We start from the raw sequence: 25,020 nt of genomic DNA, 5'->3' as shown, positions 1-25,020 counted from the left end.
GGGTTTTTAAATGGTTAATATAGGTACATTTTTCACTTTTCATCGTGTAAATTATGGCCGCATATCTAACCATGAGAGCTATTTGAAGTATTGTATTTGACAACATTATAATTGTAATATTATGATTACAATTCTGCCAAAGGATATTTTAAATTTAAAAAAATTAAATTATGTTGTCCCTTGAAAAATATGTCATGATGGTACGTGTGCCACGTGTTGAGTACCACTGGTATATCATGTACCCTGGTGCTAAAAAGACGCTCATTGTTCGTCTTTTGTTTCAAAACAGTCAGAGCGCTACGCCACTGCCTAGTATCAACCAGACACACGTGGACGCCGTAATCTGTATGCATCCCGGTGCCCTGATGTAGCAATTAATTGTCTCCATTCAGATTTCAAACCGACGTAATTCAGCGGACGGACGATTGTCGTTTGTCTTACGTGAACCGACAGATTTATGGCACCTGAAAAGGAGCTGCTCGCCGAATTACGTTTGAAGGCAAAGTAACGAGCGTCTGTTTTCTTTTAATAAAAATTAATTTAACTCGCGTTTCAGCGTGGAATGTGAAACGCATTCTTTTGCCGTGCCAAAGCAGAACAGGCGGGAGGTTGTTTTTAGACGAATTTCGGAAGACATCTGTTCTTTTCGTCATTCCGGCCCCCCACCCCACCCCATCCCTGACATCTGTCGGTAAGGAAGAGCTCTAGAATGGCGACAACGATTTGGATAAAGTTAATACGATGAAATCGTGTGGGATCTGAGGATTTCAGGGGCTGTAACCCAGGAGACAGCCATTTTCGGACAAAAGACTTTTGTCTGTATGTGTAAGGTGTGCGCACGGGCCGCATCGGGTTTTTCTTTCTTTCTTGAGACTGGTGAAAACCACGAATTCTAATGAGGAATGATAAGATTTTACCTTTCCCTAACTATAACGTGTAAATATGAGCTAAGATTTCTTATAACAATTCGCGGTTTACGACAAACCTTAGCTGGTTTTTCGGACCGAGATTTCAACTTGGGACCGCCTTGAGCCTTGGGTTTTTCAAGAATTGGGAGTTTGGGGTCACTTCACCCTGAAGGTCTGTTTCAAACTAGCCACTTTTTTTTTTCTTTTTAGAAAAAAGTTTGAAAGTTTTAAAATTTGTACGCTTGCATCAAATATATAATGTTTATTTGAAACATTGCTAGATGTATTAAATATTTAACGAAGAGCATTGAAGGTAATTTTAACCTTCTGAAGGCGACGGTCGTCTAAATAATATTTAAGAATTTAGTCCGTACCGCGAAGAAAACACTACACTTCACCATTACGAAGATCAACTGGTTAACGCTGTTTAAGGAGATAATCGCTGTTTACATTGAGAATCGCACGAAATCCAGGTATCTAAATAATATTAAAGAATTCAGTCCGTACCGCGAAGAAAACACTACACTTCACCATTACGAAGATCAACTTTTTAACGCTGTTTAAATTCTTCTTAAGAATAAATGGTAAGACTTCGCTGGCATTTTATGTAACTCAAAGGTTGTTTATCGTCTCGCCACTGGGCCCTATCCTGAGGCAGTTTAGTCCAATCAGGGTATAATGCTTTACTCTGCGATAAGTTGCCCTCGAAGCTCTTGACAATAGAATGATTTTGGGACAGTGTGTGTGTCAGTCAGGGCAGGATTCAAGCTGGACGCTTTGCGTTTCCGTTCGGAGAGTAATCTGTATGCTTCCGAGATGTTGGATTTCTGTAACACGTGGCAGTCCTTCAGTCCACGTGCGACACGTGGCTGTCTACACCTGCCACGGACCGCTGTGTGCTGTGTGCCGCTGTGTACAGAACACTTTGTACATTCTGTTCCCAAAAGCGTCCCGTACAGGTTATACATGAGTCACGTTTGGGAGGGGCTGACACGCATCTAGGTTAGTTTCTAGACGAAAGTTAAAATTGTGACCGAAATTTCAAGACACCTTCCGTCTTCACCTTTTTTTATAGATGTATATACTGTTCCCTTTAATTCTCTGTCTAAATTTGTTCTCTCGCAGGCGTGCTCTATGTCCTACCCATCACATCCTTTTCTGAAAAACACAGAATACCCGAAGAAGTAAGGACATGTGTTTGTCCGCCATTATAATGTGAGCTTCACAAAGCTGCAGGACGAGTAGAGCAGCCAAGAAAAAGGCAATTTATATTCATGGAGGAAATAATTCGTTACGTTTCAAGGCTCATGGCTGTTTGAATTATAATGCTCTTTGTAACGGTAAGAAATAGTTTCGGTGTATGAGAATCAGAGTGAACGGATATACTCGTTTCTGAATCATCTCGAGAGGTCAGTTTCCTCTGCTCATTTTGTCAAGGTTTACTTAGCATTCTGTACGAGCACGTATTTTAGTTACCAAATTTTCTCGGTAACTCTGTGGAGCAGAATCCATTGCTAGGAGCCGATGGTCCCCGTGTTTACAAGAGCCCGCCGCTGGTCCCTGTCCTGAGCCAGATTAATCCTCTTCAGACCCTCAAAACCAGTATTATAACAATCTGTTTTAATATTATCCTCCCATCAACGCGTAGGTGCTCCAAGCGGTTCCTTGTCTTCAGATTTTCCGGCCAGAACTTCGTAAATAACTTTTTCTTATGCCCCATGCGCGCTGCATGCTCTCCCAATTCCATCTGCCAAGTCTTCGTAAGGTTTGTGAGACCATACCCCAACTTCTGAACTCATTTTTACGAAACTTCGTAAGAACGTTACGCCACTGCACACCACCCCAACCTTTGTATGTGTTCATGGGTGTTAGTTAAGATTTTGGTCATAGGAATTATGGCACTGTGTGGTACCAACGTTTCGGAGGAGCGTATCGCTTCCATCTTCAGGGTGTAAGTGGTTTTGAGCTGGAATGTGTATGGATTAGAAACTTGGGGTAGAGTTATGTGATTGGCCAATCAGGTGGTCATTCTCCTTGGATGCTGATAGTTGTGCCCCATTCATTCTGTATCTTAGGTATGTTTTGTAATGAATGCCTTAGTGCTGATAGTTATCCGCGGTTTGGATCTCCGATCTCATAATCAGCCCAGCATACAAAACTTGCGTTTTCTAAGAAACAGACAAGGCTGCTCACGTCACAATCTTGCGATATTTCATGACTTACCAAGTATCCTGTACGCTCTATGTAATTCTGACTCCATCGAGAATAATCGTTCTTGAGAAGCTGATAGTTGCTCAGATATTCAAGAGTCCTGCACTCTTCTGTGCAACCCAGTAGTGTGTTTACAAGAACTCACCTCTGGACCCCCCATTCTAAGCCAGATGAATCCAATGGACAGCTAAGTTTTATAAACGTCTTAAGAGCGAATGTGTTAGTTCAAGATTAATGCGGTTTCTAAATGATTCTGTAAGAATAATCAGACTTTTGTTTCAAGACAACATTCTATACAGAGTCACAGGCGACGAGGGTGGTATGATGTGTCTTTATATAAAATTTGAAGTTTGCTTTCGCTTATGGAGACTTGAAAGTTTTCAGTAATGGATGGAGCTAGATTTATGTTTTACAAGTGCATTTCTCCTTCCGTCGTCTGTCTCTAAGGACTCTGAGCGCCGTTTTGAGTCACTAGCGTGTCTCCCAATAGCACGCCTACCCCACGTGTCTTTTAAATCAGTTCAAGGGCAATTACTATATAAGAGTAACGACACGTTTCGACTGAAGGTCATTCCTTCTTCAGTGAAAAATATCCTCACCCTCCCTTGGAGATTTGAGACAAATCTGGTGTGAGGTGTGGAACGGCTTAGCTCGTGTCTTACGTAAGACAATACTTCCAGTGTATCCAAGGTGTTTATAATCCATCCGTGCAGAACCACTTGATTTGTAATGAGAAGCTGCTGTGTTTACAGAAACGAGTTCTTAAACAAATACGCATCACTGTAAAGCAGCATCTAATTATAACTGAAAATATCACCTCTTCGTTAATTTGGGGGGTAGCACTGAAACGTTCTGTTTCTGCTTTGTGCGTTCCTTGAAGCCACTTAGTCGCGAGTCACGAATTGCGTTAGGTTATCCGCGACTGCACGTGAATTAGGTTTACACTAGTCAATTAGCGGGTGGTAATTCTTTCCCGAAACTGTAATCCTGGGCTGAAACAAAGAACGCCTACAAATATACTCGCGGACTTGTAACAGGAAAGAGTAAACAGTCCAGCGAATCGTGAGATCTGAGGTTTTCACGCGGGCGAACGTGCTGCCACTATCAAAGTCTAGATCGCGGTGGAAACGCGAAATGCTAAATTTTATCAAGTCAAGCTTTAAATGACGACATTATTCAAAAATATTATTTTACTTTCAAAAAAAATACGACACTTCACTTTTACGAACATGAAGAGATATGGGTTTAAGCAGACGGTAAACATAGTTACCACATACCTACAAAGGTTTAAGATACGATAAGTTAGAAGAACGTAAAAATACTTTTATCAAAAGTGGGCCCTTCATAGCGCAGTTATCCTCTGACTAACTTCGGTACAGCTTTTGAAATATGTATCTGTTTCGTGTTTATTTATTTATTTAATTTTTAGTTTGTTTAACTACGCTATATAGCGTCGAATGAGATAGGATGTTAATGTTTACTTGTAACACGCTAATAAGGATTTACGGGAGAAACTTTAAAGTCGTCTTTATTTTCTACTTACTTCTGTGTACACGGGTTTGTGGAAATTTTTAGAGTATCCTGAATATAGAAGCAGCGTGTTCCTCGGAATCGTTGGCAATAACTTTGAAGATTAAACGATGTCACAACGAGGAAAGGAGAATGTGGATTTCTCGAGACTCGCCTCGACGTGTTCTTTTTCCTTCTCAGGAGCAGGATGTAACTTTATTATGTTTCAGTACTCCTACACGGATTCGACTGTATTAAGAGCAGTAAACGTGGAACTTTATTGAAGGCTTGTCCGTCGTGGGTGGCACATTTGTCTTACCGCTGTCTTATTTTATTTTCGTGACTCTTAAAAGTATAAATTTAAGCGTCCAGTATTACGTAACGCGATCTCGTCATCTTATACGGAAATTTGCATAACAAAACTAAACCGCCATATAAATTTTATAGAATATCGCTATTAAATTGTTGATAAAACACTCGCGAGTTTCAAGTGACGAGCAAATTCTTGTGTAAGCATTTCCTGGGCTCTTCACATGAAATGTTTGCTGATTCGCGTTGGCCTTGGGTAAATTTTTGGACATGTTGATGGACAGACGGGCATTGTGGCATGACGTTTCGTGTATTTTTCGCAGTTCTTTCCCGTAACTGCCCGATGGCGTAGTGATGCCAGTATTGTTATCAACTGTGTGAGTATCTATATGATGATGATGAACAGCTTCATAATTTGTTCTGTTGATAAGATTTTATTGGTGTGTTCGTTTCAAGAAGATTGATGTCGGGAGACGAGAAATGCGTACAAAATTTTAGTGGGACAAACTGAAGGTGAGGTACTACATGAATGAATAAATTTTAAATCGGTTTTAAATAAATTGGTGTGAATACGTGAATTGGATTCATCTGGCTCTGGACAGGGACCAGTGGCGGGCTCTTGTGTGAACCGTAATGAATTTTTGGGGTTTCGTAAAACTTTAGTCAGTTATTCTGTCTAATTGAGCCACTATCAGCTTTCTCAGCTGAGGTGGGCGGTTTCTGTGTTATGGTTTCTCTGACTGTTCGAATGAACGGTGGGATATGTCTTAAAATAAGCCACGACTGGATTCTGTGAGGTTCTTGCAAATTAAACTCATGAAGTTGAGAAAGTATTGTTAAACTCAGATAAGAAGAAGTTATTCTATCCAGTTAAATAGCTCTATATCGGAAACCGTTCGTACATATACACTTTTTTACTTAGAATGACCTCCCAGAATATTGACCTTTCCTCCTGGGACACTCTGTATATAAAGTAAGGGTGCCGCTCGGATTAAGCACCACGCTAGGTGGAGATGAGTGACCAGCTTCACGTTCCGGTCGCCTTATCCTCGGGAAAGATCCCTGGCAAAGTGAGGTTTCAAGTCCTCACGGCAGTGAGTATGAACTTTTGCCGTCTTCTGGGGTGTTTCGCCGTGTAGTCTGGTCAGGACGTCAGCCATTGTTTTCCAGACGGCTTGGCTCAGCAAGGGGCAGACCGCTGGCGTGACTCGCCCATATGGGCTGCTTCCAGTGATTGGTTTCGAAAGTAGAAACTGTGGGATATTAAACTTTACTTTCGAAATCGTACACTTGGTCAGGGAAGTACCATCTGTGTAACAAGTGGCTGTCATGTTTGTTCGTTAAACGAATCAGACATCAAGGCTTCTTCACAAACTTGTAGTTACGAGCAGTGACTGTTTGCTCGTAAGCTTTGCAAACACACACTCGCTCTCTCTCTCTCTCTCTCTCGTTTCAAGGAAACGTCGTCAGGCTTGAAGAAGCGTCTAACATTGGCCACGGTTATCTCTTCATCTCGCATTGTCCCTCCGTCTTCTGTCGCAATTTCGCTCTTCAATTTGTACCACACACTCGCTGTTTCTCCACTTAACATTTAAGGTACAATGCGTTATCATTCGTGAACTCTGCATTTTGCGCACAGAGTGTGCGATCATTGAAGATAACAGCGTTGACCAAGGTCAGGGCTCCAAAATTTAGGTAAGTTTTAGGATTTGAATTTTTCACGACGGTAGAGTCTCAAGACGGCCGTCTTCTGGGTTGCAGCGCCGTGTTGTCTGGTAGAAGTTTGCCGACGTTTCAGAGGTCGACATTTTTTATTTATCCCAAAATTGAGATGAGGTGGCACGTGAATCAGTATTTTTCTGAGATGGTGTTGTCGTGGTCTATTTTAGAGTTGTCTCTGACTAAAGGAACGCCCGGAAAAGTTCAGTCCGTTCGGTCGACCTAGTTTCAGGGTGTGCCAAACGCCTTACGCCATTACTAGCTCAGAAAAGTTTGCTCAGCTACTTGAAATGTGGTGGTCAGTTTTGCGGTAGTTTGTTTGTGAACGTCCTGTAGCCAAGAAGTACTTACTTAGCCTACGAACGAACACAGGGCAGTTGACCTTGCGAAGAGGCAGGTGTGAGGAGGAGCTGTGTCGGTATTGCAGCCTGCAACTTCTGCGACGTCTGTTCCATTTTCAAACGCCAAGGACTGCGTTAGGACTTTGAAGGCACCAACTCTCCGGAAGGTTCAAAATCGCTGTCAGAGTCTGTCAACCTCTTTAAGATCCTTCTTAATGTTATCATTCCATTTTGTTCTCGGTCTTCCAAGAGGTTTCCCCACCAAAATTATGCGCGCCTTCCTTGTTTCTCCCTTCCCTAGCTATATGCCCAGCCCATCACTGTCCTACCAACACCTGATGGCCTGCATAAATCACAGTAATGCTTCGTCTCTGTTGAGTCCGGATGTTCACCTGGGATCTTTGTTTTGAAACACGTTTCTGTGTGTTTCAGAGTATCAGATCCATACAAAGCAACTGGAAACATGTGTTCTATTTGCCCTTATATTTAGCGTTTAGAAAGGGGTGATTGAATCTAATTACACGATTCCCAAAATGTATTCTTCTCCAGATTCTATCCTCAGTCGCGTTTATATTTGCGAAGTGTTCTTACCGGACACTTGGTCGTGGCTTATTTAATGACATTTTAAGTAGCTCAGATTTTTTTGACGTCTAGGCCGTGGTCTAGGCAACACGGAGTTTTCCTCCGTGGCATCCCAACAATTACTCCATTCACACACAGAAGAAGGCAATGGCAAACCACTTCTGGATCATCTGCCAAGAACGTATATGAACAGGTCCCAGTCCGAGAAAAGGATGGAAGGATCCTGTTCATATGGACCTGTCGTCAGACAGAACACTAAATAATAATAAGATGAGGTGGTCTAGCGGTCAGAACGCTGGCCTTGTAATCCTGGGGTCTCGGGTTCGATTCCCGGCGGTGCCCGAATTTATAACTTGTGTTGGGCAAGGCCGTGGTCTAGGCAACACGGAGTTTTCCTCCGGGGCATCCCAACAATTACTCCATTCACACACAGAAGAAGGCAATGGCAAACCACTTCTGGATCATCTGCCAAGAACGTATATGAACAGGTCCCAGTCCGAGAAAAGGATGGAAGGATCCTGTTCATATGGACCTGTCGTCAGACAGAACACTAAATAAAATAAATAGATAAGCTGCTTGTTGTAGCAGATCTTCAGCCACTGTGGCCCTAAATGCGTCTGTGATCTGTTCTCGCAATCAAAAAGTGTGACATTGATAATCAACACACATTTACAGTAAGTGGTGTCTGCATCTCACAGCGAGGAATGAAGTATGGTTCTAGGAGACGCTTTGCGATGGGTACGACATTCTTTATCGAAAAGCATCTCATTCTAGGAACGAAGCCAAGACAGGACAACTTAACATTGCACAGATGAAGTCTGAGAAAGCAATTAAAAGAGTTTATAAGTTAAGCTCTCGACGTCATATTAATGTGTTGCTTCAGCTAGGACGCCCTACAAGTACATGATAGGAATGTCACACTTCCGTCCAGCTAAACAGTGGACTTTCCTACACGAATGACGTCTTATCAGCTACTTGGTATAGTTTTTAAAAGAAGGTTTTTAAACCCTCATGCTGGTGTATGAGTAGCCTTGTTTTATGATGTCGACGTGACGTGGTCCATTTTAATGTTAAGGGCGGCGTTCTTTACGGATTATACCTTCTTACCTGATCTGGCTGGGACATCTCAGTGTTTCTTATTACTGGGTTCATTGCTAGTGGCAGGTCGTTCTAAGCGTTTGTCCTATTTCTTTTTGTAGTTTTCATTATATTTTTGAGATGGGGTGACAGGCGTTATCTTCACCAAATATTAGGTTGATCTAACTCAAAGGGGTTGAGATAAATTGGACATGTAGCACGGATGGGGGGGGGGAGATGAAAAATGTTTACACGTTTTAGTCGAAAATCTGAAATACGATCACGGGTCTTAAAAATTAGGTTATGAGAATGCGGAATGGATTGAACTGGCTCAGGACCGGTTCAGTGGCGCAGTGTTGTTAACACTGTGACGAATCTAATGGTTCCTTAAAAGGCGTGGATTTTCTTGTCTAGCACAGCGACAGTTTCTGAGTATGGATTCTGCTCAGTGGAGTTTCTGTAAATTCAGGCCCTGAAGAAGGTTGTATTTCTCGCTTTTATGAGCAGTGAAAACTTCAGCTACTAATTTTGTAAATCCCCCCGCCCCGCCCCCTCGGAAGAATAGCTGGAGTGTTAGATAACTGCCCTGATGATGGAGGCAGTATGACCTCTGAAACGTTGGTTAACATCGACCAGACTACACAGCGCAACAACCCAGAAGACAGAAATCTTCAACTGCGCGAGAAGTTTATCTTCTGCCCTTAAATTGCTAATCCATTGCCACAAAGTTGTTGTTAGAGTTGGTGCTTGAGAAAAGTTGACGTTTCCATGACAACGAGCCTATCGCCTGAATAATTTGAGGTTTGCAGACTGAGGAAGACGTAAGGCTATGCAGTGCGTATGAGAGTAAGTTATAATTAGATATCTTAATTTAGACCAAGGTTTTGCTAATTAAAACTTGAAGCGTTGCAGCAGGGAATTCCTATCTCTTACTGATTCTCTTTTTTTTTTATGGATTCAGTATAAACTTCCTCTCGACGTGTTGTTAACTTTTACGGAAGCATCGAAGCCATTAATCTTTTTCCAAATGCTTGTGGTCCCATTTAAAACACACGGTTTTCTGAAATGTACGTAAATCTGAAGGCACATTTATAAGACGATACATTTTATTGGTGATTATTTTATCACTAGGAACCACACACACACGTTATTCGGATAAAAATAATTAAAATAGTGACAATGTCTCGTAGGCATTCACGTGCATCAGCAACCACAGGATGTGGCTGGAACACTGGCATAAGAGACGATAATGTTCTTGCATTCTGTTTCCACGTGATCTGGTTAGAGGTTAAAATGAAGAACCATTATTTTTCCACTCTAAGTTCGGATGAATTATTCATATTTGGCACACAAAAGAGCCGAAGATAACTGAAAATTCAGCCTGTAATACGTTTTCACAAGCAGAATTCTTGGTTATTTGACTTCGAGGGTTGTATTTAATCGAAGTGGAAAGCCATGTAGTCTGGTAGAAGTTTACCGAGTTTGTCACCCGGATGATGGAAGCAGTAAACACCCCCGAAACGTTGGTAAATTTCTACCAGACTACAACGTCTCAGAAGACAGCCATCTTCATTCTCGAGGCCGTCAGAGCCTGATATCTCACCGTTGAGTTTCTCGTAAGAGCTAAATGAGTATCATCTTCTGTGTTCCATGGAATTTGTCGATTTAAATGAAAAATATTCTGAAATTTGTTGTCTGCAAAACGTCTCAGTGCTATGATGTAATGCCATGATACTCTTTGGTGCCACGAATTTTTCTATAATTATTATTTATTATTATAATGCGCTGTTTCTGTGTTCATATTTTTTCGTTGTTGTAAATTTTTCTGCGTACGAGGTAACGACACGTGTGAGAAAGACTCTAACGTAACCCAACTTAATTGTGATTAATTTTGCCATGTGTTGTGTCCTCTGTAACGAGGACATCGTACCAAACAAGCGTCACGTCCCATCCGCCCGGGAGCCAACACATTTTAAACTGCGTTGTCACAGATTTGCTCTTTGACAGTCTGGCCCCACGCTCTCTGGAACGGAGATGATTCCAATCAGTTGTGTTTGCAGCTGGTCGATAAATTATTAGGGGCACCTGAATCTGAATTGGTCAGTGACCCTGCCCTCTGTAGCTGATACAGCAAACACTGAAACACAGTGCCGTATTTTCTGAGCCCCTACGTACATATGCAGACTGCTACACTGACTTCCTGTAACAGAATACTCTAGAATCTAATAGTCACTTGTCAAATTCTCCGTCAAATATTTATAGGATATGAAGGTTCATTATCGTGTTTACAGGAACCTGTCAGTGGACAATATCTTGAGGCAGTCCGTTCCGCAGAACACGCCATATTTCTTTAAGATCATTTTTAATATTATCGTGCCATATACACAAAAGTCTCGCAAGTGATCTTTCCCGCTGTCGTTGTTTTTTTTTTTCTTTTTTTTTTTTTGTTTTTTTTTTTTTTTTCTTCCCATTATTCCTCATCTGCCGTATTTCGTGCCAGATATTTTGCGTCTCGTTTTGATTCGATCACCTTGATTAAGGCTTTGACCGGGATGTTCTTTTGTTAAATCTTATGTGGTACCGCCTGATTCGACTTCTAATGGTTAAGTGAAGTGTTTTCTTCGCGGTACGGTCTGGATTCGTAAATATTATGAAGACGAGCTTCGGCTTCAAAGGGTTAACCAGCTGATTTTCGTAATGGTGAGGTGTAGTGTTTTCTTCGCGGTACGGTCTGGATTCGTAAATAATATTCAGACGATCTTCGGCTTCAAAGCATGCCTCCCATGCAGCCCTCTCAGAGTAATATCAAAATTCCGCTCTATAGTAGCCCCCCCCCCAAATTAACGTAAATTATTCCTAACGCCACCCCCAAGGCCAATATCAAAATTCAAAATTAACGCAAAGACCCGAATCAACTCCCCCCCTACCCTATTTCTTACCCCATCCTGTCTCCTAAATCCCTTGTCCTCACTAAACTTATTCATACCAGAAGGACGAGCGGGCGCTGCCTGGGAACCTTCGTAGCCCACAACCAACTTTATACCCCTCCCCCATTTATTACAGTAGTGCCTATCGCTACTCCCCCCACTTTCTCTCTTCTCTCTCTCTCTCTTCGGCTTCAAAGGGTTAATATTACAGACTGCGTCGGATATAGTGAACATCATTTGGAACCACTTATTACTTTGTTTCGTGTTTTTCCTCAGTTCATCCAAACGCACGTTCATCTTCTGGGATGTTACGGCATGTGGTCTGGTAGAAATTGGCCGACGTTTCGGAGGTACTTACTGCCTCCATCGTCAGGTATGGAAGACGTTCATCATCATACTCACAGCCGTGAGAACATGAAATCGCACTGAATATCCGGGTATGCGTTTCGACCGTTCATCACCGTTTCCTTCCACGTGATGTTAATAACTCGTGAGACATTTAACGACGCTGCGCCAGCTCTGAAGACTGCTTCCCGGAATTTGCCTGAAAACAACGGAAGTCACAACGAACTTCGTCTCCTTACCGTCGGGTGCGCTGACCGATCACTTTGTCATACGCTCGGCTCCATCGGAGTATCGAGATTCGAAGCGGATACCTCCAGACGTGGTACCGCTGTGATACACTTGACTGGTCACTGGGGTCTGTAACCTCCGCGATGTCAGGGTCACAGCAAGTGAACGGGCTTGAAATTACATCCTACAGATGGACGGTCATGTTGAAAGTTTCAATTGAAGAAGATGAGATTGGGTGGAAATGCAGCAGGCGTGGAGGAAATGAGAAATGCGTACGGAATTTAGTCGGAAGTACTGGTATAATATTAAAATTATATCTTAAATAATTCTTTTTTGTAAGGACCACAAGAATCAAGCCTGCTGTGTTATCCTTCCATTTATTGTTAGGTTTTCCAAGTGGCGTCTTCCCTTAATATTTTCCGGTTGTAGTTCTGTTTGCATTTGTGATATGCGTCCCGCCCGTACCATCTTCATTTGTTGCCATAGCTCTATTAATGTTTAACGAAGACTTTAAATTATGAAGGGCCCTGCCAGGGATTCAAATATTCCGCTGAGCCCACGACTCAGCCCTGAAACCCTCATTGCACATTCTTCCTCTGGGACTCTAGACGAAATTTCATACCTTAACCTCACAGCAGCTCTGGTTCTCGATGCTGGAGGTTAATGTACAAGTTCGGCTTTCAGAAAACATTGTAGTTACCTTCGTCAGGGTGGATAAATAATTGATGGGTTGCTATCCAATGGGTGATGATCAAATTAAACTCTACGCCTTTATAAGGCTGTCAGAAACATTTGACTTTTTTCTCCACCCTGAAGATGGCAGCTGAAATTTTTGACGAAACGTCTAACATACGACGCGGTTCATCCCCGACAAGACCGCAGAGGGCCCAAAGGCGTATATCCTGATTGTCACAGTCTTCTTTTCTTACAGGGAGTCCGCAGTACTGTGAGAACGAGGGTGAACGCGTGTTTCTGGACATCAAGGACATGAAGTGTTTCACTTGCTGGTGCAGGGTAAGTGACGCTACTTGTCGCTTTGCTGGTTCAGAATTACAGCAGTTCGTGGTAACTGTGAAATGGCTGTCTTCTAGGATCTAGCGTTTCAGACGCAATTTACTCTTCGCCCTGATGATGGAGGCAGCAAGGACCTCTGAAACTTCGGTAAGCTTCTACCGTATTACACGGCTCTAGAACCCAGCAGACAGCCATCTTCGTACTCACATTAGTGAGAACCTCAAATCCTACTATATTTAAATATCATGTTTTCCCAGTTTGTATTTCTGACTGATGGTTCTATCTCAAAAAGTAATTAATTCCATGGTCCACGGTATTTATTGAGAATCTGATAGTCACTCAGCTGGTCAATGTTTATTTTTGTGTAAGTTCCATTTTAATATTATCCTTCCATGTAAGCCGAGATATTTCAAGTTATCTCCACGTTTGAGTTATATCTTCCAGCAAATCAGTTTTATATTATTGGAAGATCGTAATAATAATTAGCGAACTGTATAAATTACGAAATTTCAAATTTTGCTGTTTTATTAAGTCTCCTCTAACGTCCTCCCTCAGTGGTCGAGACATTCTCCTAACCACCGTTTTCTCAGACACGCTCAGTCCGTCTCCCCCCCCCCCTCAATATGAGGCACCAGGCACCTTGCACTTAATCGCTACATACAGAAAACTATTATATTTTTTTTTCAAATTCGAAAACATCGATTTCATCCCTGAAGATGGAGACAGTAACAAAGTTCGAAACTTCCGGAATTATTTCAAGTGACACTGACGTCATTTCAGGAGAAGCCCTTGATTAATTTCGGGTCTCTGCCCTCACCCGTTTTAATATGCCAGTGAATTTCATAAACTTCTGTCTGAATTTTTAAATACTTGAGTAAGAGCGATCGAATTCATTCCATGAAAGGGCCGCGTAATGTTATTAATCTGAACTGTATTCGCTGTTTCGCTGAGGGATATTGCCCAGCATATGGCTTCCACAGATTCTACCTCTTTTTTATCTTATTATTTATTTCATCGCAGATTCTTATATGCGCGTAGAGCAAGCTTGAAAACCAGTTCGTGTCTTCAGAATATAACAGTTCCATCCACATTAACCATAAGGGTGATTTTCGTATAATACAGTATAGTACTATGAACCTTATTGTAAAGTCCGATGGTACTCATTTGTTCCGTTGAAGGTAGTGACGCGTTGTAATCGAGTGCTAAAACCTTGCTTAAGTCCGTTCTTTAGTTAAGCCTGACTTGCTTGCCTATTCCGCCTGAACGAAAATAAAATAAAAAGTATGTGCCTTGATTGTGTTGTTTTGTAAAGGCAGGTTCATAACTGCACTTAACTTAAGCTACTTTACATTATACGTGCAAGATGGACACACGGGGTTTCATAACTTAAAGCAGCTCATGGAGTCCGCTTTCCGAATCGAGCCACTCGTAAAATTGTAGAAAATGAATAATTTTGCTACGCGCTGATAAAATCTGTTCAGTCCGAAAAGAACTAGGACTTGCCTCAGGCTCTGGACCCCGATGGCACGCTCTTTTGTGTTATTTGTGGTCATAAAAACGAGTAATGATACCAAAGATGGGTAGTTTCAGTTAAATTCTGCCAAATAAACACTCGAACAAATTCAGTTTCCTTTGTCTTGCCGTCTGTCTGAAACATAATTATTAAAATAAATTTTGAAACATTTTTATTTTTAGAAATCTTATCGGTTTCTCAGCCGTGCGATAATAAAATTAATATTCGACGTTTCGGAGAGGATCTGTAGATCCGTCATCAGGGTTAGATTCTCCGAACCATTGGATGTGAACTCCGTTGTCACACGGCCGATCGCCTGTAATGACGCCGTCAAAGATGTGGTCAGCTGTTGTGAACACGGTTATGAACGTTCAGGTTCCATGGAAGGGAATGAATTTCTGGATTAGCCGAGCGACTGTCAGAATTTTTAAGAAGGTGTGTGCTCCTTGCAGTTAGTTGTGAGTTTTTAGGTAGTATATCTGATACGAAGTTTTTAAAGGCCGCGTGGCTTCACATTTACGAGGCCCAACGCTGTGTACATTGTGCTTGGAGTACAGAGGCCTTGCCCGAGGCTCCTCCCGGTCGTCTCCGTACACAGCGTGAGGCTGAGGTATGCGGTCAGTGCAGCTGGCTGACGCCTGCTCTCTGGGTTTTATGCAACACTCATTTCACAGTTGACCTATGTCCACGTTTGCTCAGGTGAGCGCTTCACGTGGACAATGTTTCGATTGTAACACAGAGTACTTCTTCAGGAGCTGGTAATCGCGCTACTCGTGAAGAAATTACCTGCACGTTCTTTACCGTGCTCACAAAAGCCGGCACTGGCCTATATCTCGAAACAGTTCATCCAGTTTCACATCCACATTCCGTTTTAATATTGTCTTGCGTCGTGGTCTGTCAATTGGTTTTTTTTACGTGTCATGTTTCCCTGCTAAAATCGTGAATATGTTTCTCACATCCTCCGTGTGTGCTACATGTCTATAAAGGCTGTCCTCTAGTTTAAACTAGCAAATCGTTAGTTTTTAAAACGTCATCGCCTCTTTTCCTCGACCGCGTGTTCATCACCAATTGGATTTCAGCCTGTATTTCTGCCCTGCCAATCAGATTCGAGACACCGCCTACCCCACATAAAGTTACCAAGAAACTCCCAACCATTGCATATTCGTCCTGATGATGGCAGCTGCGGTTTTTGTTGAAACGTTGAATGGCTTTCAAAGCCGAAGTTGTGCACTTAAATATAACCGGCATGCAAAGTATGTGGGTCATTGGGGCTCAATCCGGCCATTAGGCTGGTCCTGTATATCCGCTGGGGCCTTCCACCGGTGCAGAATTCCCGCGGCCTTCGGCTGACAGCCATTCGAATTCCTGCGTGTTGTTCTTGAAGTATCCACTTTCTTTTATTCTGAGAACATTGTGGTCTTGAAGAACCTATGTAGGAGGGAAGTCCATTTGACAATTCTCGAGATCTCACGTGTGGAATGACGGATTGATAGACACGTGACGACGCTGATGGCTGCTTCTTTTAACATTTAGTTGGCGAACTAGCGTAGATATAACCGAATGAATAATTTGGATAATGTGCTTGCCATGGTGACCTTGAGATGCAAACCCACCCTTAGATGTCTTTTTTTGTGAAGCGTGGACACTCAAGTCGCTTTCTGTATGTGGCAATCGAAATCACTCATAATCGCTCCCCTGAGCAGTGAAGATGTTTTTGTGTGACCATAGTAGTTTTGTGTTGTTTGTTAGTTAACGTTTGCAGATGCGGCTAATTAAAACCCCAAAGCTATATGAAGTCAGCTCTGATCTCTGTTCACTCAAGGACCATTATTCTTCAACATTCCGAGAATTTTAATGTACGCTCTGTTCTGTGCATTAACTTGGAGATCATGCATGTCTCGTAGAAATATGAACACACGCTTCTAACTTTCCCGACTTTCCACACATTCTCCCTGCACAAGATGCGATGTTTTTTGCAAACCACGTGCAGAAATTGCCACTGTACAATTTGGCGCTAAGCTCTTTGTCTTTTTTTAATCCAGAAGCTTAAATAACATTACTCTGTTGTTGTAGTCTGAATTCGTATCAGATTTGTTTACGATTTAATGTATAATATTCGTAACATAGTTTAACCAAATTACGTCGAGTTCAGAGTATTTTTTTATACCTCGCATAAAACTTAAAATGTTCAAAACTACAGGGTGTTTTCTGTACCGCACCGTCGGAAACGAACTTGTGCGTTGTGGGCCGGCCCGACTTTGGCGGGAGGAGCGGCCGACTCTTCCGCCCTCGTAAGAAACACGCTGTATAATCTTGTCCGCTGTTGTGTATCGGCATGAAAATTTGTCTTATCCTCAAGCAATAACATGCATTGAGGGTGTTTTGAGGAGAATATTTTTACCCAAGAGGAAAAATTATAATGGACTACTCCATAATTTGAAGATTTCTGTCGTCTGTGTTGTTGCGCTGTGTAGTGTGAATCGCCCTGATGACGGAGGCAGTATGACCTCCGAAACGTTGGTTAACATCGACCAGACTACAGGACGCAACAAACCAGAAGACAGAAATATTCGTACTCACCGCTGAGATAACCTCAAATCTTACAACTCCATAACTTGTCGTCCTTCCTAAATATTATTAGATTGGTTGAGTGGAACATGTAGCATGCACTATGGCCATGAACCATGAAAGAAAGAGGTCACATGAAAGACCTAGGCATAGATGCGAGGGTATAAACAAGGATTGGGGGTTTTCAACGAGTCAGTCCGGCTCGAGTTTTGATTCAGTTGCTGAGTCCAGTTGACACGGTAATTAGGTTTTGGGTTTCATAAGAGGTGTGTAATTGATTGACCAGCTGAGTGACTATCAGCTTAAGAAGGACTCTGGGCGATGGAGTCTTGCGAGTCCTTCGCCTTAGTCCTCAAGGAATTCCGTTTCAATTAAAACACCCTTCACCAGCTACTAGTTTCGATGTTGACCTCCTTTCTACAGTGTTGTAGAGTGACGTGTCATTACCCAGTAATATCGAACCAGCGTCTCGGTAGAGTGAATACAATAGAACGACTATTCATTATCGCGTGATGATGATGATGTCTGAAGGTTCATTAACAGATGAATTGAAGAGTCTGATTACATCTGGGATCAGAACAGAGTTACAGCATTACATATTAAGTCCAAGGGCATCACGAGTAATTTCTGACTTATTTAACGACGTTGTATTAACTGATAATATTGTGGATTATTTGTGTCTTAAATGATGGTCTATCGGACCTATGCAGTGGACACTGCGGTCCATCCTAGGGGATCTGGAAAAGTACCTATCACCTCTTTTATTATTTTTATTATTATTTTACAACTTTATAGGGTATTTACTTCTGTGTACCCGAGACAAACCTTGCCCCTGAGGTACGTAGTCCAGCAGCTATTTCCGAAATACATTTTTTTTAATACGTGTTACATGTATTAAACAGATTTCGCGTGAATCATTATATATTTTACATAAGATTCTTTCAAATGATTTTTTATTATTATTAAGTTTGGATGTTTAAATTCATACGAATTGAGTTTAATCACAGTAATCAAACCGATGGTCTGAATTGTTTCCAATTTCGGTTTTTAGGCCGGTATGTAAATAATACAGAATAATTTTCAAAGACAAATCACAATAATTCCGCTTGCATATATAATAAAATTATAAAGTAAATTAAGCTTTAAGCCTTAATTTCGTTGGCTGTCGAAAGGTGGTGTGATGATCTGAGCCAAGGTTTCATTACGCACCACTGTTTTGCCTTCCAGTTGAGACAGCGTTTCCTGAACACACCTCAAGTCTGACACTTTGTGTGGCGCCTAGAAACAGCTGCCCGCTTCTCATTGACCTATGCCCAGAGGATAACACGGCTCTCCACTGGAAATTACAATGATTTCTTTGTACTCTTGAGTTAGGAGTGTGGCAATGTAATGCGTGCCTGTGGACATCGCTGCATGATCGTTTGGGCTTTGGAGTCGCTGGAAAATTGATTAGCGTATTAAGAACTGCGATGTGGTCTTACGGGATTAAGGAACTTGGCGTTATTTGGGGCTGGAAGATGCCAGGTCAGTCCTTAAACTTAACAGTGTACAGAAACGTGGCATTAGACGTGTTCGTTTCGCTCATGCGTGAAGTTTATCTGCTGGAAACTTTTACGCGATAGGCCTGTGTTGTATTAAACATGGCGGGACGTTTGACAACGCTTCGATTACACACCCTGAATAGCATTATAATGTCTGTTGGGTTTTCTCTTTAAACCAGTCCGTTTAATACAAATATTATTAAAGCAGGTGACGTAAGACGTATCTATGTGTCCTGTAGCCCCACTCCGAAACTTTTTCTGTCGGACATTTCTCTCACTTTTGACTGATTCTTAGGCAGATCCCCCGGAAATATTTGAATTTCTGAACCTAAATAATGTGAGTCTCGAAATGAATTAAACCGAAGTAAAGTTTCTCACGGCAGCGAATATGAAGGTTGTTTACGGTATTCTGGTACCTTATGCCGTCTAGTCTGGTATAAATTCACCGATGTTTCGGCGACTCTTACTGCCTCTGTCATCACAGCGGTGAGTCACTGATTTTACTGATAATGGAGGCTGTAGGACACTTCGATCAGTTTCTGCGGGACTACATGGCTCAAGATGCCGGAAGACATCCATTTGAATTTGTACGTGATAAAAACTCTTAAAAGGGGAGCCCTAGATCCAGTTTAGGTTAGGTTAGGTCGTTCAGTAAAATCCTCCATGAAGCAGAATCCTTACTGAGAATATAACAGTCGCTCAGCTGGTCTAGAAATTCCGTACGTTTTATGGAATATGAAGGTTCACAGGAGCCCATCACTGGCCCTTATTCCGAGCCAGTTTAGTCCAGTCCACACTCACCCTGTTAGTTACATTTTAATATTATCCTCCCATCTACGAAAAGATGTTTCTAATTGACTCTTTCCGTCGGGATTTTCCAACAAGATGTTGGATGCATGTCTCGTTTGTCTCATTCTAGAGATTTATTAAACTTACCTTTGTATTTTACTCCTCGCTTCTTGATCCAGCGCGTGAGTGAACACAGCTGAAAATTCCGAGGTCTTATACGGACCGCCTCGTGTCTTACAGTCGTTTTTAGACGCGGAAAATGAGGCTAAGTGTGTACGTAAGTGTCTCGTCCATTCCAGTGAAATTACTGCAGATGTAATTTCAAAATCGGCTGACACATCCGGAAGACACTTGTCACGTCTTCCGGAAAAGAACGGCTGTGATACTTAGTTAAGATTATAAAATAATTACTGAATGTTCCTTTGAGAAAAGTATTCGTGTCCCGAAATGTAATTGTGTGCGCGCGCGCATGTTTCATCAAAACAGCAGGACATCATCTGAGGTCCTTAACGTCCTCCAAGGATACAAAGTGTAATGTTTGCCACTGAACGTCAGATTCAATCTGTGATATCTGATGAGATCGCTCTCCCACGTCTTAATGTTGAGGGATATTAACCAATGGACGATGAGGCAGACGGAGAGAGGAATATGGCAGCATGGAGACGCTACCACGTGCAAGCAGAAAGCGAAAACATGGCGGTCAACGAACTAATGGCACGACATTTAGGTCAGACTAGTGTTTCCTCGATGGATGTTCTGTTGTGGTACATTCGGGCTTGGATCAGACGCTCGCCTAAATGATTTTGACGAATCCAGTCCGTACCGCGAAGAAAACACTACACTTCACCATTACGTAGATCAACTGGTTAACGCTGTTTAAGGAGATAATCGCTGTTTACAATGACAATCATACGAAACACATAAATACAAAATGCACATTTACAGATTTTAAAGAAGGTGGTACATATAGTTACCGTTGGGCTTAAATAGTTGAAAGGAAAAATTCCACGAAGCACAGCTGGAAGGCGAAAGCACGCTAGTTCATTGCTACTCGCATGCTCAGAAGAGCAGTCATCTGCACCTAGGTCTCTTCAAGTGTTGTTTTCCTTTCAGGTTTTGTAACTAAAATTTTATTTTTTGAGGTGTTCATCTCCCCTATGCGTGCTACATATGCGACCCATCTAGTCTTCAATTATTTTCTGAATCCTGCTGTACCCTGTTGGAATATCTCCAGGCGACAGATCACCCCCCACCTCAAGGTCAGAGCTGTGATAACTTTCACCTGCGCGCCTTTAGGATTGAAATAAGGTTGCCTGGAATGCTTGAGATTCATTTCAAGAACGCTGTAACGGCTGCAGTGTCCAGACACAAGAAGACGTCGGTAAGCAGCGAAACTTGTGTTCACGTATGACCCACTTGGCAAAAGCTGGCCTCAGGGCCGGCCGGTCGGATCGGCGCGCTCGGCCCGTCAACAGACACCTGTGAGCCCCCAGGTGTTCTCTCGTGCGTTGGTTCACGCGCATCTCGACTGCCTAATCGCACATCTAACGCGTTCACTTCGTCCTACCAGCACCCGGAGGAGGGTCTGCGTCTTCCGCTCCTGACAACCTGTGACCACGGGCAGATACGACCCATCGTAATGTGTTCTTCGAACTTTCTTCTCTATATTCCAGGCGAACGACTCGCAAGACATTCCTCGCCGTACCACGTGTTCCTTTTATTTTCTTTGAGGTAGGAAAATTAATTTTTAACTCTTTTTTACTTACGCTTCGGACTTCAGATGATTATTAACGTACATCTGTTTTTCCGTAGTAATGTTTCTTGCTTGGCGTAGTGAAGTTGCAGTTCTAACGCATATCGACGTAAATGAAGGCACGGATGAAGAACTCTGCAAAGTCTAAGCTCGTCTAAATTATATTTAAGAATTCAGTCCGTACCGCGAAGAAAACACTACACTTCACCATTACAGAGATCAAATGGTTAACGCTGTTTAACGAAATAATCGCTGTTTATTCTGAGAATCAAAAGGAACACATACATACACTACGTAGGAATCTGAATAATATTTAAAGATTCAGTCCGTACCGCGAAGAAAACACGACACTTCACCATTACACAGATCAACTCGTTAACGCTGTTTAAGAAAACAATCGCTGTTTACAACGAGAATCATATGAAATTCATAAATACAAAATGAAGAGTTATTAATTGTTATTGTGGGTGGTACATATATTTACCACTGGCCATCATAGAATTAGTATTTAAATTTTCGAACGCCTGCGTTGTCCACAAGCAGCGTCTTAGAAACCCGGACAAAGAAGAATGGAATACCAGGTCTGACAGTTAAGTAACCGGATGAAGCTTCGGGCTCCGCAAAAGGTGGATCATTGCTGAGCTGCTATCAGTTCCCGAGGCGAATTGTTCTGCAAGGAATGAATAAGGATTTGATGATACAAAGAGACTTTTCTGAGTGCACGGCTAATTTCGGACGAACAGTTTTCCTTTCCGTGTGTGCCTGTAGAGGATAGAATTTGCTGTTGTCGGAAAACGTAAGGGTTCGTAAACATGATTAGTGTTGCCAAATAATAAGCTCCTCGTTCCAACCTTCCGGAGGACAGACTTTCGTGCTGCAGTAAACATGACATGCAATTTTCAGTGTACAGAACATTACAAAATAATTTTCACTTTTGTCTGAGAATTGTTCCAGAATAATGTTCGCCCAAATCACGGAAACAAACACGAATTCTTTCTAGTGTTTCCTCAGTGGCTCTCGCTGGATCTGTTACACCTTCACGGCTTCTGCGTTATCTTTCGGCAGACCTGAGCTTCTTATAGATTCGAAGACGCTGATTGTGGTCGTGTGGGTATTCAGACCCCGTGTTCTCTTGTCGTTCGTCAAAGCCCCCCCCCCCCCGATGCATTGGTTTCAGATCCCAGATAACGCCAACCGTCATAACCGAGTGGTTAGCATTCCTTATTCGTATTTTGGAAGTCATGGGTTCAAATCTCGGCTCTGAGACCGGATATCCTGACATTCCGTGGTTTCCTCAGTGGTGAAACGAAATCTCTTGTCCTGCCGAGAATCCATCCCCGGTCGTCCAGCTCATTACTTGGTGAATTAATTGAAATGTCCTTGATGCTGTTAATGTAATTGTGATGATGTGTGAATGTTTCCCAATTTAAGTATCTTGAAGACACGACAAATTGAATTAGGGTTGATTATGAAATTAAGTGAAGACTTATTTATGGGTGCCCATGTTTTTGTTTAATTTTGTCTTGATTTTGGGTATTCAAAATAATAACTTTGACTTTTATTTTATATTTGAGTGTAACTTGAAGCCTGATTTTAAGGCGGTGGAACGTGTTATAACTGTCTGAAACAAAAATTATGGAAAGAAATGTTCGGTTCTAAGTAGAATAAACCGTGTGGACATCTCAGAATATCACTTAACGAAGGAACGTGAATCATGCAGGTCACACGGCGTTGTTGGGACAGTGGAATGTAAGAGGCTGTGATTGGCTGGGCATGTAGCAAGAACGGGTTTAATACTGTCCAGTGATTTGGTTGCAGAGGTCAGAAAACACAGAAAACCCGAGTTTTGGTGTCAAATGCTTGTTCAACCGAGACATACTGAAAACCTTGAGCTTGAGACGAGTACTTAAGTTATTTACAATCCTGATGGCGTCTCAAGTCCACTCTGAGCGCTGGACACTCGAGCTCCTCCTCACTTGCGTTTGCCCTGTGGTACATCGCGCCCGATTGCAACAGCGCCTGTTATATGCCACTGGTCACTTTACATACCGCTTGCTTTAACATTTAGAACTCTTCATGTTTTTCATAGAATGCCATTATCTGTTTCATTTGGTTCTCCTAATACAGTGCAAAGATCCTTTCAAATGCCTTTTAAACGCTTACATTTATTCCTGTGGTGTGTCGTTTTATTAGAGGGAAGAAATGTGTTTTGTGGTATTTAGAATACTCTTGCCCGTCGAAGGGCGAGGTATGTTTCATGGCCTCACATAAAAGACGTACAGGGTGCCCCAAATGACCCCAACGCCAACAACTTCTGCAGTTGGACAAGCGTCGTATTAAGTAGGCCAATCCAGAAACGAAGTATAAATCACCTCGTTGTTTCGTAGTCCGCGTTATTTATCTTTATAGTTGCGTAATTAATTGAATGTATTCTATAAACTAACCTAACAAGACATTTTCAAAGTTTATTTGGCCAGACAAAATCTTATTTACGAAAAAATTTGGGATTGCTTTGCACCGTTTCCTTCTGCACTCTCCCCCTCCAAGAAAATGGGTCCCAAATTCAGGGTCACGATATGACCTGACGCGTAATTGAAAATGAGTTCAACTGATCCTCTCAGCCCATGCAGCAGATTCCTCGAGAATCCGATAGTCGCTCAGCTGGTAAATAAATTACTCGCCTTTTATGGAACCCACCACCAGAGCTCTCAGGTTCTCAGGCCAAACCCCTGAAAGTTCTGTATAATTGTTTTTAATTCTAAATTATCCTGTCTGAGATTAGGCACTCTATGTAAGACTGTTGAGCGCTGTTGCAGACACACCAAGAATCTCGATAGCCACATTATACAACGAGCTTCCAATTTATTTTATGGGGTTTTAAACGCTGGACGTAATAAAATATCTCTCGACTCACGTTGCTTAGGTTACGTTCCAGTATCGATATAAGGAGTTCTGATCGTGTTGATACTAAAGTTATTAAGACTGGTCGTCTAATGCGCGGTTGTCATAAAATAAGAGAACAAGATGTTGTTAAGATGATCGTTTCAAGGAGGATGAGATGGACAGGGCACGCAGCGCGCATTGGGAACATGAGAAATGCGTTACGAAATGTTCTTTGCAAAGCCTGAACGGAAGAGATGGAATGTGATATTCAAATGGATTTTAGGGAAATTGGGTCGGAGGATATGGATTGGATTCGTCTGACTAAGGATAGGTTCTAGTGACGTGCTGTTGTGGACACGGTAATGAAAATTTGGTCGCATAAAAGGCGGAGAATTTCTTGACTAGCTGAGCTACTGTTAGCTTGTCCTCCGTAGAGTCAGTCAGGTAATGACCCAGCTTCTGTGTTGATCAGAGGAGGTCAAAGGTAGTACTGAGGACTTCTGTGAATAACGAACGAACTATATGAAAGTCGAGTAAAACTGAACGTGTTGATCCTTGGAAATCCGAAGAGAGAGAGAGAAAGAGGAAATTGGTGGGGGAGAAGTGAGAGACACTTCGATATCTGGGGGGGAGAAAGAGCATCTTATAGCTAGAAGGTCCCCAGGCAATGCCCGCTCGTCCTTCTGTTAAGGATAAAGTAAGAGTGAAGGCGTTAGTGTGATGATTGGCATAAAAGGCGGAATTTTGAACTTTGTATTAGCGAAAGCTGAGGCTATTAATTTGGAAGTTTAATACATAATTTA

The 25,020-nt window shown here is 42.2% G+C and overlaps 1 protein-coding gene across 1 annotated transcript in view; it reads left to right on the top strand.

The window, feature by feature from the left end:
* The window catches only part of cv-2 (crosveinless 2-secreting protein), a 74,071-nt gene that overhangs the window by 25,426 nt on the left and 23,625 nt on the right, over positions 1–25,020 (top strand). Inside the window, exon 2 of the mRNA XM_087348999.1 lies at positions 13,088–13,170. Within this exon, the coding sequence (XP_087205125.1) occupies positions 13,088–13,170 (83 nt within the window). The remainder of the gene's footprint in view (positions 1–13,087; positions 13,171–25,020) is intronic.

Source organism: Zootermopsis nevadensis, unplaced genomic scaffold (assembly GCF_977971745.1).
Source record: "Zootermopsis nevadensis isolate Lab colony 2312 unplaced genomic scaffold, Znev_1.0 Znev_ptg000015l, whole genome shotgun sequence".
NCBI classification, from domain to species: Eukaryota; Metazoa; Arthropoda; class Insecta; order Blattodea; family Termopsidae; genus Zootermopsis; species Zootermopsis nevadensis.
The sequence above is the reverse complement of the archived record's forward strand: the minus strand, read 5'-3'. Positions and strand labels throughout refer to the sequence as shown.